The sequence below is a fragment of the Nerophis lumbriciformis genome, linkage group LG29 (assembly GCF_033978685.3).
Source record: "Nerophis lumbriciformis linkage group LG29, RoL_Nlum_v2.1, whole genome shotgun sequence".
NCBI classification, from domain to species: domain Eukaryota; kingdom Metazoa; phylum Chordata; class Actinopteri; order Syngnathiformes; family Syngnathidae; genus Nerophis; species Nerophis lumbriciformis.
The window spans coordinates 35,105,374-35,120,648 of NC_084576.2; the positions used below are offsets into that span (position 1 = coordinate 35,105,374).

Consider the following 15,275-nt stretch of genomic DNA (forward strand, 5'->3'; position numbering starts at 1 on the left):
GTTGTCTATAGTGCCATCACTTGAGTGGTGCAGGGGTCCCTAATATTGTGGCCAGTGCTAGTGTACAAGCAACAGAAAAACAAAGAAAAAAAAAGGTGAAGAATGAGTGCTTGTACTAGAGTGTGGTCATCATAGAGTCAAACATAGTGCAAGGTTAAGAAATGTGAGGATGGTACCTTGAAGTGTTCCCACCTATTAGAGGGATATATCCAGGTTCCACACACTGCGGCCCCCACATGACACATGGAACAAGATCCGCAGGGATTATTATCAGCACATGACATCAACACATTGGGTTAAACATTTGGCAAAATGTTAGCCAAGCTCTTGGAGTGCTTGTCAATGAAGTAAAGAATCAAGTTCTCTCAAGGTCACATGCATTAGCAACACTAACAGCGACTAGTGTGGTGGCGCACCTAACTGGCATGTGATTGTGGTGGCGCACCTAACTGGCATGTGATTGTGGTGGCGCACCTAACTGGCATGTGATTGTGGTGGCGCACCTAACTTGCATGTGATTGCTAGAGAAATGGTTGCTTTATTCAGAGAGTCGCACTGCTTCGTGGCACCTGGCGGGAACCCAATGGCGACTCCCGGCGATGGGAAGAGTTTTACCCGAGTTGTCAGCGATGTTATAAAAGAAGTATGGCTCACCAGTAGAGATAGTAGAAGAAGGAGATGTAACAAAAGAAGAATGGCTCACCAGTAGAGATAGTAGAAGAAGGAGATGTAACAAAAGAAGAATGGCTCACCAGTAGAGATAGTAGAAGAAGGAGATGTAACAAAAGAAGAATGGCTCACCAGTAGAGATAGTAGAAGAAGGAGATGTAACAAAAGAAGAATGGCTCACCAGTAGAGATAGTAGAAGAAGGAGATGTAACAAAAGAAGAATGGCTCACCAGTAGAGATAGTAGAAGAAGGAGATGTTATGAGAGAAGTATGGCTCACCAGTAGAGATAGTAGAAGAAGGAGATGTAACAAAAGAAGAATGGCTCACCAGTAGAGATAGTAGAAGAAGGAGATGTAACAAAAGAAGAATGGCTCACCAGTAGAGATAGTAGAAGAAGGAGATGTTATGAGAGAAGTATGACTCACCAGTAGAGATAGTAGAAGAAGGAGATGTTATGAGAGAAGAATGGCTCACCAGTAGAGATAGTAGAAGAAGGAGATGTTATGAGAGAATTATGACTCACCAGTAGAGATAGTAGAAGAAGGAGATGTAATGAGAGAAGTATGGCTCACCAGTAGAGATAGTAGAAGAAGGAGATGTAACAAAAGAAGTATGGCTCACCAGTAGAGATAGTAGAAGAAGGAGATGTAACAAAAGAAGAATGGCTCACCAGTAGAGATAGTAGAAGAAGGAGATGATATAGAAGAAGTATGACTCACCAGTAGAGATAGTAGAAGAAGGAGATGTTATAGAAGAAGAATGGCTCACCAGTAGAGATAGTAGAAGAAGGAGATGATATCGAAGAAGAATGGCTCACCAGTAGAGATAGTAGAAGAAGGAGATGTTATGAGAGAAGTATGACTCACCAGTAGAGATAGTAGAAGAAAGAGATGTAATAGAAGTATGACTCACCAGTAGAGATAGTAGAGGAAGGAGATGTAACAAAAGAAGTATGGCTCACCAGTAGAGATAGAAGAAGAAGATGTTATGAGAGAAGTATGACTCACCAGTAGAGATAGTAGAAGAAGGAGATGTAATGAGAGAAGAATGGCTCACCAGTAGAGATAGTAGAAGAAGGAGATGTAATGAGAGAAGTATGACTCACCAGTAGAGATAGTAGAAGAAGGAGATGTAATGAGAGAAGTATGACTCACCAGTAGAGATAGTAGAAGAAGGAGATGTAACAAAAGAAGTATCACTCACCAGTAGAGATAGTAGAAGAAGGAGATGTTATGAGAGAAGTATGACTCACCAGTAGAGATAGTAGAAGAAGGAGATGTTATGAGAGAAGTATGACTCACCAGTAGAGATAGTAGAAGAAGGAGATGTAACAAAAGAAGAATGGCTCACCAGTAGAGATAGTAGAAGAAGGAGATGATATAGAAGAAGTATGTCTCACCAGTAGAGATAGTAGAAGAAGGAGATGTTATGAGAGAAGAATGGCTCACCAGTAGAGATAGTAGAAGAAGGAGATGTTATGAGAGAAGTATGACTCACCAGTAGAGATAGTAGAAGAAGGAGATGTAATAGAAGAAGTATGACTCACCAGTAGAGATAGTAGAAGAGGGAGATGTAACAAAAGAAGTATGACTCACCAGTAGAGATAGTAGAAGAAGGAGATGATATAGAAGAAGTATGGCTCACCAGTAGAGATAGTAGAAGAAGGAGATGTTATGAGAGAAGAATGGCTCACCAGTAGAGATAGTAGAAGAAGGAGATGTAATGAGAGAAGTATGACTCACCAGTAGAGATAGTAGAAGAAGGAGATGTAACAAAAGAAGAATGGCTCACCAGTAGAGATAGTAGAAGAAGGAGATGTTATGAGAGAAGAATGGCTCACCAGTAGAGATAGTAGAAGAAGGAGATGTAACAAAAGAAGAATGGCTCACCAGTAGAGATAGTAGAAGAAGGAGATGTAACAAAAGAAGAATGGCTCACCAGTAGAGATAGTAGAAGAAGGAGATGTAACAAAAGAAGAATGGCTCACCAGTAGAGATAGTAGAAGAAGGAGATGTTATGAGAGAAGTATGACTCACCAGTAGAGATAGTAGAAGGAGATGTTATGAGAGAAGTATGACTCACCAGTAGAGATAGTAGAAGAAGGAGATGTTATGAGAGAAGTATGACTCACCAGTAGAGATAGTAGAAGAAGGAGATGTAATAAAAGAAGTATGACTCACCAGTAGAGATAGTAGAAGAAGGAGATGTAATAAAAGAAGTATGTCTCACCAGTAGAGATAGTAGAAGAAGGAGATGTAATGAGAGAAGTATGGCTCACCAGTAGAGATAGTAGAAGAAGGAGATGTTATGAGAGAAGTATGACTCACCAGTAGAGATAGTAGAAGAAGGAGATGTAATAAAAGAAGTATGACTCACCAGTAGAGATAGTAGAAGAAGGAGATGTAATAAAAGAAGTATGTCTCACCAGTAGAGATAGTAGAAGAAGGAGATGTTATGAGAGAAGTATGACTCACCAGTAGAGATAGTAGAAGAATGAGATGTTATGAGAGAAGTATGACTCACCAGTAGAGATAGTAGAAGAAGGAGATGTAACAAAAGAAGTATGACTCACCAGTAGAGATAGTAGAAGAGGGAGATGTAACAAAAGAAGTATGACTCACCAGTAGAGATAGTAGAAGAAGGAGATGATATAGAAGAAGTATGGCTCACCAGTAGAGATAGTAGAAGAAGGAGATGTTATGAGAGAAGAATGGCTCACCAGTAGAGATAGTAGAAGAAGGAGATGTAATGAGAGAAGTATGACTCACCAGTAGAGATAGTAGAAGAAGGAGATGTAACAAAAGAAGAATGGCTCACCAGTAGAGATAGTAGAAGAAGGAGATGTTATGAGAGAAGAATGGCTCACCAGTAGAGATAGTAGAAGAAGGAGATGTAACAAAAGAAGAATGGCTCACCAGTAGAGATAGTAGAAGAAGGAGATGTAACAAAAGAAGAATGGCTCACCAGTAGAGATAGTAGAAGAAGGAGATGTTATGAGAGAAGTATGGCTCACCAGTAGAGATAGTAGAAGAAGGAGATGTAATAAAAGAAGTATGACTCACCAGTAGAGATAGTAGAAGAAGGAGATGTTATGAGAGAAGTATGACTCACCAGTAGAGATAGTAGAAGAAGGAGATGTAATAAAAGAAGTATGACTCACCAGTAGAGATAGTAGAAGAAGGAGATGTAATAAAAGAAGTATGTCTCACCAGTAGAGATAGTAGAAGAGGGAGATGTAACAAAAGAAGTATGACTCACCAGTAGAGATAGTAGAAGAAGGAGATGATATAGAAGAAGTATGGCTCACCAGTAGAGATAGTAGAAGAAGGAGATGTTATGAGAGAAGTATGACTCACCAGTAGAGATAGTAGAAGAAGGAGAGGACAAAGAAGGACAGCTTGCACCAGGCCTCCTTCAGGCAGAACTTGAGCGTGTCTCCGTTCATCACCGACGCTGGGTCGTAGAGCAGCTCCTTGGTGTCCGTCGGGGAATGGAAGTACCTACCGCAGAGGGCAAAGACCACACCGCGGGTAGTTGACCCGTTCCACACCACGGGGAATGTGGGGTGGGTGGGTGAGGATGGGATGATGGCGACGAGACAGCGGGGCAGAAAAGGGCATGAGGGGGGGGGGGGAAGAATGTTGTTGATCATGGATGAAGAATGGCAAAACTTCAGATTCCTCAACAGGTTGGAAGTACAAACTTTGTACGTTGGTTTGGTAGATCCACTTAGCAACTTTGTGAGGTACCAGGATTCTCTTAACCAGCTAAGTTGCAAGCCAAAATGTAACTCATGAGTGGGTTTTAGGTCTTATGTTATAGTTGTGTTATGTTATAGTTGTGTTATGTTATAGTTGTGTTATGTTATAGTTGTGTTATGTTATAGTTGTGTTATGTTATAGTATAACGTAACACAACTATACAGATGATGTGTTAGGAACAGAGCCAGAAGTTTGTTTAGTTGATATCAAATAAAGATGCAAACATTCTTCATAAACAACAATTACTTTCCTTATTGATGGATGTCTGATTCTTTATGTGACAACATGAACATTTACACAACACTCTTTTTGACATGTGTGTGTGTGTGTGTGTGTGTGTGTGTGTGTGTGTGTGTGTGACTCATGCAGTCATGACATATTCTAGAATGCACAGGAAAGTTTCATGAAAGATGCAAAGTTTGATGGCACATGTTGAAGAATGTTACATAAACACAACATTTGTCTTCCACACACACACACACACACACACACACACACACACACACACACACACACACACACACACACACACACACACACACACACACACACACACACACACACACACACACACACACACACACACACACACACACTTCCACTCACCTCCAGGTGTTGTAGAAGAGCAGGGGGATGTTGAGGCCCACAGTCAGCCACTCTTGGGCACACAAGAACATGATGCAGAAGAGAACATGGATGGAATATTCCGGCAGCACCAACTACAGGACGGAGAGACATAGAAAGAAAACATGAGTCATCCTATTAACACGTGGAAATGTATTGTAGCGATGAATAATAATAACATCATTTATTGTAGTGAGTGTTTATTGTGCATGATGGTCAAATCCACCGATCTAAAAGGACTTTAAGATGTTCCTTTTCTCTCATTGGTGGTGTCAGGGTGATGAGACTCCTTCTTTGATTGAATCATTTCTTATAAAATCCCAACTGTATTAATAAACAACTATATTAAACCCATCTTAGTTGATGTGTGGATGCCAAAATAATCTTCTTTAATGCCTGCATCATTTCAATTAAAATCCTGAGCTGTTCCTTTTTTAGAACATATTCATCTGATCCTGATGGATAAATGTGCCAGAAGAGATTATGGAGATGTTAGTCAAAGATGAAGGTTTTACTTATGGCGGTTCTTATCAGTCTGATGCAACATTCTTGTCCTTGGTCTTAAACACAACCTGCTTAAACTAACTGTCAATCAAGGGCGTAGGAATCACGTTAATATGAGGGGAGAATATCTTTACCTTTTTTGTTTCGTATCCACAACAAATCAGTATTGGATCAGTTGTATAAAAGACTTTGTATTTTGCAGGTATTCAGAATTTCAATTCCTGCTGTAGGAGCACTTGCATTCAGAGGAGGTGCTACGCCATGTTTAGATAGCAGTTACATGCGTTAATAACAAATAATGTGCATTGTCACGATCATGCTTTGATTGTCAAAGATGTTTAGTAATGTCATTTGTACCACAATGTCTTAATATTCTCTATTTATTCATAAAAAGTCATATTCAGTCTGCCAAACATTTTGTAATTGAGAAATTTCAACCAGGACATGCTATAAAAAAATATACACTTTATTTTAATCTGCCAGAAAATGTCCTCTATATTCCTTAACTGACGTACTAGCATTTATTTAGGTAGAACAATCACAGATTACATTACAAAACATCTTTGACCAAACAGGATTTTACAAAGCCCCATAATTTTATTTTTATTTTTTTTAGACATGTATCTCGTGCACACGAGAAACTTTTTATAAAGTTATAAAAAATAAAACATAAATGTTATAATTTTATTTTTTTACACGTTTCTCGTGCGCACGAGATGTCCAAAAAAAATAAAATAATAAAAATAAAATAAAATAAATTCTCGTGCGCACGAGATACATGTCTAAAAAAAATAATTAAAAAAACGTAATTTTTTTTTTTTTAAATAATAATAAATTAAAAATATTTTTAATTTTTTTTTATAACTTTATAAAAAGTTTCTGGTGCGCACGAGATACATGTCTAAAAAAAATAATTAAAAAAACTTAATTTTTTTTTTTTTTAAATAATAAAAAATTAAAAATATTTTTAATTTATTTTTATAACTTTGTAAAAAGTTTCTGGTGCGCACGAGATACATGTCTAAAAAAAATAATTAAAAAAACTTTTTTTTTTTTTTTAAATAATAATAAATTAAAAATATTTTTTATTTTTTTTTATAACTTTATAAAACGTTTCTGGTGCGCACGAGATACATGTCTTTTTTTTTTTATAAAGTTATAAAAAATAAAACATAAATGTTATAATTTTATTTTTTTTACACGTTTCTCGTGCGCACGAGATGTCCAAAAAAAATAAAAAAATAAAAATAAAATAAAAAAAATTCTCGTGCGCACGAGATACATGTCTAAAAAAAAAAAATTAAAAAAACGTAATTTTTTTTTTTTAAATAATAATAAATTAAAAATATATATATATTTTTTTTATAACTTTATAAAAAGTTTCTGGTGCGCACGAGATACATGTCTAAAAAAAATAATTAAAAAAACTTAATTTTTTTTTTTTTAAATAATAAAAAATTAAAAATATATATATATTTTTTTTATAACTTTATAAAAAGTTTCTGGTGCGCACGAGATACATGTCTAAAAAAAATAATTAAAAAAACTTAATTTTTTTTTTTTTTAAATAATAATAAATTAAAAATATATATATTTTTTTATAACTTTATAAAAAGTTTCTGGTGCGCACGAGATACATGTCTAAAAAAAATAATTTAAAAAACTTAATTTTTTTTTTAAAAATAATAATAAATTAAAAATATTTGTAATTTTTTTTTATAACTTTATAAAAAGTTTCTGGTGCGCACGAGATACATGTCTAAAAAAATAATAAAAAAATAATAATTTTTTTTTTTTTAAATAATAATAAATTAAAAAAATATATATATATTTTTTTATAACTTTATAAAAAGTTTCTGGTGCGCACAAGATACATGTCTAAAAAAAATAATTAAAAACACTTAAATTTTTTTTTTTTAAATAATAATAAATTAAAAATATTTTCAATTTTTTTTTATAACTTTATAAAAAGTTTCTGGTGCGCACGAGATACATGTCTAAAAAAAAAAAAAAAAACATTTCCCCCCCCATGTTAAGTTAAAGTAGCAATAATTGTCACACACACACTATGTGTGGCGAAATTATTCTCTGCGTTTGACCCATCACCCTTGATCACCCCCTGGGAGGTGAGGGGAGCAGTGGGCAGCAGCGGTGGCCGCGCCCGGGAATCATTTTTGGTGATTAAACCCCCAATTCCCTTTAGGGGCTCCGTAGGATTTTTATGTAAAACTATTTTTTTATTTTGTTACTACAGATAGAGCGGTTGTTATTGTGGAGCTGGAAGTGTTTGAGAAGAGATGTCTTGGCATGTTTTGACGACTAAACAAGAATAACCAATATAGAGGAGTGACTCAAGGCTTCAATACTACATCTCTCAAAAAGAACTGTTTTAAAAGGGTGAAAAACAATGGCTGTAGAACAAAAATTTATTTTTTTTGGGGGGGGGGAATGTGCACGTCACGCTATGCATGTTTGCAAGCCCAACATTTCTTTTGAAACCTTGTTACAGTTTGTCTGATACATATTATTCATTGATGAGAGCTAATCAAATATTCACCCAGCAGCAAATAAAATAGCATTATGAACAATGACCAGTGACCCAGTTAGGACCCCCACCAAATGTACCATTACATCTTCACACCTCATGCACATGTCCTTTACTTTTATGTTATTTGAACTACTCTGCAACAATTCATCTTGATTCTCATTATGACATCATGCTTTAGTAGCACCAGGAGGACCCAGGAACACACTTCCTCTTTTACTGGTCCTGCATGCTCCAAGGACACCACTACAAACATTGTATACCACAACACATGTGTGTGTGTTCTTGTGTTTCTACCCTTCTTGAGACATCAACAAGGAAAAGTATCTTCCATATGAGGAGGTGTGAACAAGTTAGGACCAAAATCATGGTCCCAATAACATTGCATCTAATATAGAGCCAAACACTAGAGTCCGTGAACATTGCTCCAAAGTCAGGATTTTTTTTGTTGATTTAATGTGCATACAAAAGTACACATTTGAGTAAAATTATGACTTTTGTTGTCATTTTGCCAAATAAAAATTCCGATTATTATCATAATATTGCCAAAATGTTAGTTTTCTTATAAAATTGTGACTTTTGTCGAATAAAATCACGACTCTTTTCATAAAATTGCCAACATTTTGAGCTTTTCTTGTAAAATTGTGACTGTTGAGTTAAATTCCAACTTTTATCATAATATTGCACAAATGTTCAGTTTCTCTTGTAACATTTTGACTTGTGTTGAGTAAAATTAGGACTTTTATTATAATACCGTCAAAATTGTACGTTTTTCTTCTGATATTGTGACCTTTTTCTTGTGAAATTCCATATCATTTTTCACAACAAGCTTTTTTATATTTGCATAGTATGTATATATTATTAATGTTGTAAATACACTTCTTTATATATCTAGAAAGGGTGGTCCTAAAGAGGGAGGCATTATTCTCAGGTCTCAAGAAAGGAACATATACAAGAGTGTGTGTGTGTTGTATTTATGCCCTTCTTGAGACACCAACAAGGAAAAGTAGCTTCCATATGAGGAGGTGTGAACAAGTGAGGACATAAATCATGGTCCCAATAACATTGCATCTAATAGAGAGCCAAATACTAGAGTCCGTGAACATTGCTCCAAAGTCAGGATTTTTTGTTGATTTAATGTGCATACAAAAGTAAACATTTTTGAGTAAAATTATGACTTTTGTCATAATTTTGCCAAGTAAAATTTCCGATTATCATTATTATAATATTGCCAAAATGTTAGTTTTCTTATAAAATTGTGACTTCTGTTGAGTAAGATTACGACTCTGATTGACAAATATAAACAGTAAGTGCTTTGTAAATGAAATGTATGATTATTATGATGTATATGCAGTGTTTAAATGTATGATTATTATGATGTATATGCAGTGTTTAAATGTATGATTATTATGATGTATATGCAGTGTTTAAATGTATGATTATTATGATGTATATGCAGTGTTTAAATGTGTGATTATTATGATGTATATGCAGTGTTTAAATGTATGATTATTATGATGTATATGCAGTGTTTAAATGTGTGATTATTATGATGTATATGCAGTGTTTAAATGTGTGATTATTATGATGTATATGCAGTGTTTAAATGTGTGATTATTATGATGTATATGCAGTGTTTAAATGTATGATTATTATGATGTACATGCAGTGTTAAAATGTGTGATTATTATGATGTACATGCAGTGTTTAAATGTGTGATTATTATGATGTATATGCAGTGTTTAAATGTATGATTATTATGATGTATATGCAGTGTTTAAATGTGTGATTATTATGATGTATATGCAGTGTTTAAATGTGTGATTATTATGATGTATATGCAGTGTTTAAATGTGTGATTATTATGATGTATATGCAGTGTTTAAATGTGTGATTATTATGATGTATATGCAGTGTTTAAATGTATGATTATTATGATGTATATGCAGTGTTTAAATGTATGATTGTTATGATGTATATGCAGTGTTTAAATGTATGATTATTATGATGTATATGCAGTGTTTAAATGTATGATTATTATGATGTATATGCAGTGTTTAAATGTATGATTATTATGATGTATATGCAGTGTTTAAATGTATGATTATTATGATGCATATGCAGTGTTTAAATGTGTGATTATTATGATGTATATGCAGTGTTTAAATGTATGATTATTATGATGTATATGCAGTGTTTAAATGTATGATTATTATGATGTATATGCAGTGTTTAAATGTATGATTATTATGATGTATATGCAGTGTTTAAATGTAAGATTATTATGATGTATATGCAGTGTTTAAATGTATGATTATTATGATGTATATGCAGTGTTTAAAGGGCAGTCAAATCCATGTGATGCATGCATTATTGAAACCTTAATAGCACATGAAGACATTTTCTCAGGAAGTCAGCAAGAGCTGCAAGAAAATGCTGTTAAAACAAAAGCTAAATATATTCACTGAACAAGGCCGTATGCATGGGTGACTACGAACATCTCTACGAACAAAAAGCTCATTAAAAAGCAAACACACATTCTGTCCACCATCTTGTTTAAATGCACGGCACCACCATAACTCTACCTACTCCTACTCAGCAATTACAGGTCTTTTCTTCAAAACATAAAATAATTGACATTTGGTAACTCGCTGGTTCACGCAGTGATGAAATCAGAGCAAATAAAGAAGGAAGACACCATCTTCTCCCGCTTATCCAAGGTCGGGTCGCGGGGGCAGCAGCCTAAGCAGAGAAGCCCAGACTTCCCTCTCCCCAGCCACTTGGTCCAGCTCCTCCCGGGGGATCCCGAGGCGTTCCCAGGCCAGCCGGGAGACATAGTCTATCCAACGTGTCCTGGGTCTTCCCCGTGGCCTCCTACCGGTCGGACGTGCCCTAGGGAGGTGTTCGGGTGGCATCCTGACCAGATGCCCGAACCACCTCATCTGGCTCCTCTCCATGTGGAGGAGCAGTGGCTTTACTTTGATGGATGACAGAGTTTCTCACCCTATCTCTAAAGGAGAGACCCGCCACCCAGCAGAGGAAACTCATTTGGGCCGTTTGTTGTCCTTTCGGTCATAACTCAAAGCTCATGACCATAGGTGAGGATGGGAACGTAGATCTTGTACCCGTGATCTTGTCCTTTCGGTCATAACTCAAAGCTCTTGACCATAGGTGAGGATGGGAACGTAGATCTTGTACCCGTGATCTTGTCCTTTCGGTCATAACTCAAAGCTCATGACCATAGGTGAGGATGGGAACGTAGATCTTGAACCCGTGATCTTGTCCTTTCGGTCATAACTCAAAGCTCATGACCATAGGTGAGGATGGGAACGTAGATCTTGAACCCGTGATCTTGTCCTTTCGGTCATAACTCAAAGCTCTTGACCATAGGTGAGGATGGGAACGTAGATCTTGTACCCGTGATCTTGTCCTTTCGGTCATAACCCAAAGCTCATGACCATAGGTGAGGATGGGAACGTAGATCTTGAACCCGTGATCTTGTCCTTTCGGTCATAACTCAAAGCTCTTGACCATAGGTGAGGATGGGAACGTAGATCTTGTACCCGTGATCTTGTCCTTTCGGTCATAACCCAAAGCTCATGACCATAGGTGAGGATGGGAACGTAGATCTTGTACCCGTGATCTTGTCCTTTCGGTCATAACCCAAAGCTCTTGACCATAGGTGAGGATGGGAACTTTGACTATATACACAAAATACATATTTCTCTCAAATTGTGTTCACAAATCTGTCTGAACCTGTGTTAGTGAGCATTTATTCTTTGCCAAGATAATCTATCCCACCCCACAGGTGTGGCATACCAAGATGCTGATTAAACAGCATGATTATTACACAGGTGTGCCTTAGACTGCCCACAATAAAAGGCCACGTTGAAATGTGCAGTTGTATCACACAGCACAATGCCACAGATGTCTCAGTCGGCATGCGGACAGAGCATTTCTCTACCATAAGCCGTCTTTAAAGGGGTTTCAAAGAATTTGGCAGCACATCCAACCGGCCTCACAACCGCAGACCACGTGTAACCACACCAGCCCAGCACCTCCACATCCAGCAGGTGCACCTCCATGATTGTCTGAGACCAGCCACCCGGACAGCTGCTGCAACAATTGGTTTGCATAACCAAATCATTTTTGCGAGAAACGGTCTAGAATCTTAACGGTCGTCCTGTACGGACCCAATAAGGAATTTTCGGTATCCATCTCTACTCAGAAGTGTAAGAAAACAAGATACAACAACTGGACTCCCCTGTTATCATTATCAGTACGGGACTAAATGTTAAATTAAAATGGTTATTAGTGTATTTAAAAAAAAAACGTTTTTTGGAAATGGGTGCAAAAAGGATCTTTTGAGTGTAGATGTTCCTTGGACCACAAAGAACATCAGGAAGGTGCCTGCATCACTTAGTGACAGTGGATCCTGCCCACTGCACATGTCATTCCAAACATCAGCTTCTCAAGATTCCACAGGAAGCAACACCATATAAGGTCAACCCTAGATGTGTGCTAACATCAAAGACGAACACATTCACTTGGATCCAAATAAGAATTAGACTCTATTCTTGTTACAAGACAACATTTAGTCTAGGTGTTGTTGCGTTTTGGACCAGTTGTTCCTCCCAGGGAATCCAAGTCACAATTCGCTCCCAAGTTCTTTCCGACACTTAAAGCTGAGTTGAAAAACCACCAGAGACAGAATAGGTATTTTGTTGTATATATTCTCAAAGCTTCGACAATATACATTTTAGATTGAAACCAGTCTAACCCTCGAACCTTCTATCCCGCACACCCAAAATGGTCTCTCTTCCCAACGCCAAAAACCTCTCTTCCCTTCCACCTCCCTAGCCATAACAAAAGCACAATGTCTCCCTAGCCATAATACATTCCAAAGAACTCAAGGTTAACACACAGAGTTTGCTTGCTGACAGAGCATCAAGAGAAGAAGTGGAAAAGACGAGCTGTTTTCAAATATGACAAAGAAATGAAAGAAGTACAACGTAAATTCGGATATATGTAAATATCTGCCTCCGACAGTGTCCATTGTGGTTTTTGTCAAATAAGAATTAGACTCTATCCTTGTTACAAGACAACATTTAGTCTAGGTGTCCATTGTGGTTTTTGTCAAATAAGAATTAGACTCTATCCTTCTTACAAGACAACATTTAGTCTAGGTGTCCATTGTGGTTTTTGTCAAATAAGAATTAGACTCTATCCTTGTTACAAGACAACATTTAAGTCTAGGTGTCCATTGTGGTTTTTGTCAAGTGTGAAATACTGGACAAGGTCTGGGACCGTGTCCTTCTTCCACAGCAGATGTCCAAGTTCACTGGAGCATGGACGCCCCTTCTCATTGCCAGGCCACTCATTTGGGTGTTGAGTGAGTGTTGACAGAGGCGCCCCATCTGGGACTCAGTCCTGTGTTGTTGACATCTGGGACTCAGTCCTGTGGTGTTGACATCTGGGACTCAGTCGTGTGGCGTTGACAGTGCCGGGGGTTGTTGGCAGAGGGAGTCGTGCTGACACCCATCTGAGCACCAAGATGCCTTCATTCATGGCTCATCTATACTGGATCTTACATCATCTATACTGGATCTTACATCTTACATCATCTATACTGGATCTTACATCATCTATACTGTACTGGATCTTACATCCTGTGAGACCAGGCTGTGGAACACAGCTGACACTCCAATGAGAATGACGGGTGTTAAGGTATGAGGGGCCGTTAGGGACATTATTCAGAATTACCTCTTACATACACTACTGAAATGCTCTCACACAAACAACTGAAATCTTTTTCTTTTATACACACTACTGAAACACTCTTATAAACACTACTGAAATGCTCTTACATACACTACTGAAATGCTCTTATAAATACTACTGAAACACTCTTATAAACACTACTGAAACACTCTTACATACACTACTGAAACACTCTTATAAACACTACTGAAATGCTCTTACATACACTACTGAAACACTCTTATAAACACTACTGAAATGCTCTTACATACACTACTGAAACACTCTTATAAACACTACTGAAATGCTCTTACATATACTACTGAAACACTCTTATAAACACTACTGAAACACTCTTATAAACACTACTGAAACATTCTATAAGAGTGTTTCAGTAGTGTATGTAAGAATGTTTCAGTAGTGTTTATAAGAGTGTTTCAGTAGTGTTTATAAGAGTGTTTCAGTAGTGTATGTAAGAGTGTTTCAGTAGTGTATGTAAGAATGTTTCAGTAGTGTTTATAAGAGTGTTTCTGTAGTGTATGTAAGAATGTTTCAGTAGTGTTTATAAGAGTGTTTCAGTAGTGTATGTAAGAATGTTTCAGTAGTGTATGTAAGAGCATTTCAGTAGTGTTTATAAGAGTGTTTCAGTAGTGTATGTAAGAGCATTTCAGTAGTGTTTATAAGAGTGTTTCAGTAGTGTATGTAAGAGTGTTTCAGTAGTGTTTATAAGAGTGTTTCAGTAGTATTTATAAGAGCATTTCAGTAGTGTATGTAAGAGCATTTCAGTAGTGTTTATAAGAGTGTTTCAGTAGTATTTATAAGAGCATTTCAGTAGTGTATGTAAGAGCATTTCAGTAGTGTTTATAAGAGTGTTTCAGTAGTGTGTATAAAAGAAAAAGATTTCAGTTGTTAATGTGAGAGCATTTCAGTAGTGTATGTAAGAGGTAATTCTGAATAATGTCCCTAACGGCCCCTCATATTAAGGTGTGACGTTCTCAGTGACAAATCATTTCAGCTCCTTTGAAAATAAAAACTGCTTCTGTTGACACTGCTAAAAAATAAATAAAATAAAATAAAAATAATAATAATAAAAATTTTTTTTTTGCCCTTTAGTGACACAGATTGTATATTTGTTGCCCGTCTCAAACAGAATGTCTAAACCTTTTGACTTGGGGGCCACGTTGGGCTAAATACATTTGACAGGGGGCCAAAAGCTGACTGCATGTATATAAATATATATACAACATATCTGGCATGTGCTCTCAAAACCAAGGCGTGGCCTGTTGCCTAGCGATGTGTGACGTCATCAAGGGTTCCGACAGAGCCATGTTTGTTAGCTTTAGCAGTTAGCAGCGGCAGACTGCAGTTTGTGGGTTCTGACGCCAGCTCCTTTGAGTGGTTTGTGTTACCT

General features: G+C 36.7%; 1 protein-coding gene across 3 annotated transcripts in view; it reads right to left on the minus strand.

The window, feature by feature from the left end:
* Positions 1–15,275, minus strand: part of cnih3 (cornichon family AMPA receptor auxiliary protein 3) — a 101,660-nt gene that overhangs the window by 12,425 nt on the left and 73,960 nt on the right. The window contains exons 4-6 of one of the 3 annotated variants that reach the window (XM_061924428.1): positions 5,038–5,150; positions 4,027–4,170; positions 177–223 (exon numbers count right to left, since the gene is read on the minus strand). In XM_061924428.1, coding sequence (XP_061780412.1) covers positions 196–223; positions 4,027–4,170; positions 5,038–5,150 — 285 coding nt within the window. In that variant the 3' untranslated portion in view covers positions 177–195. Of the gene's footprint in view, positions 1–176; positions 224–4,026; positions 4,174–5,037; positions 5,151–15,275 lie in introns of all 3 variants that reach the window. The other 2 variants (XM_072911935.1, XM_072911934.1) reach the window with 2 other exon arrangements.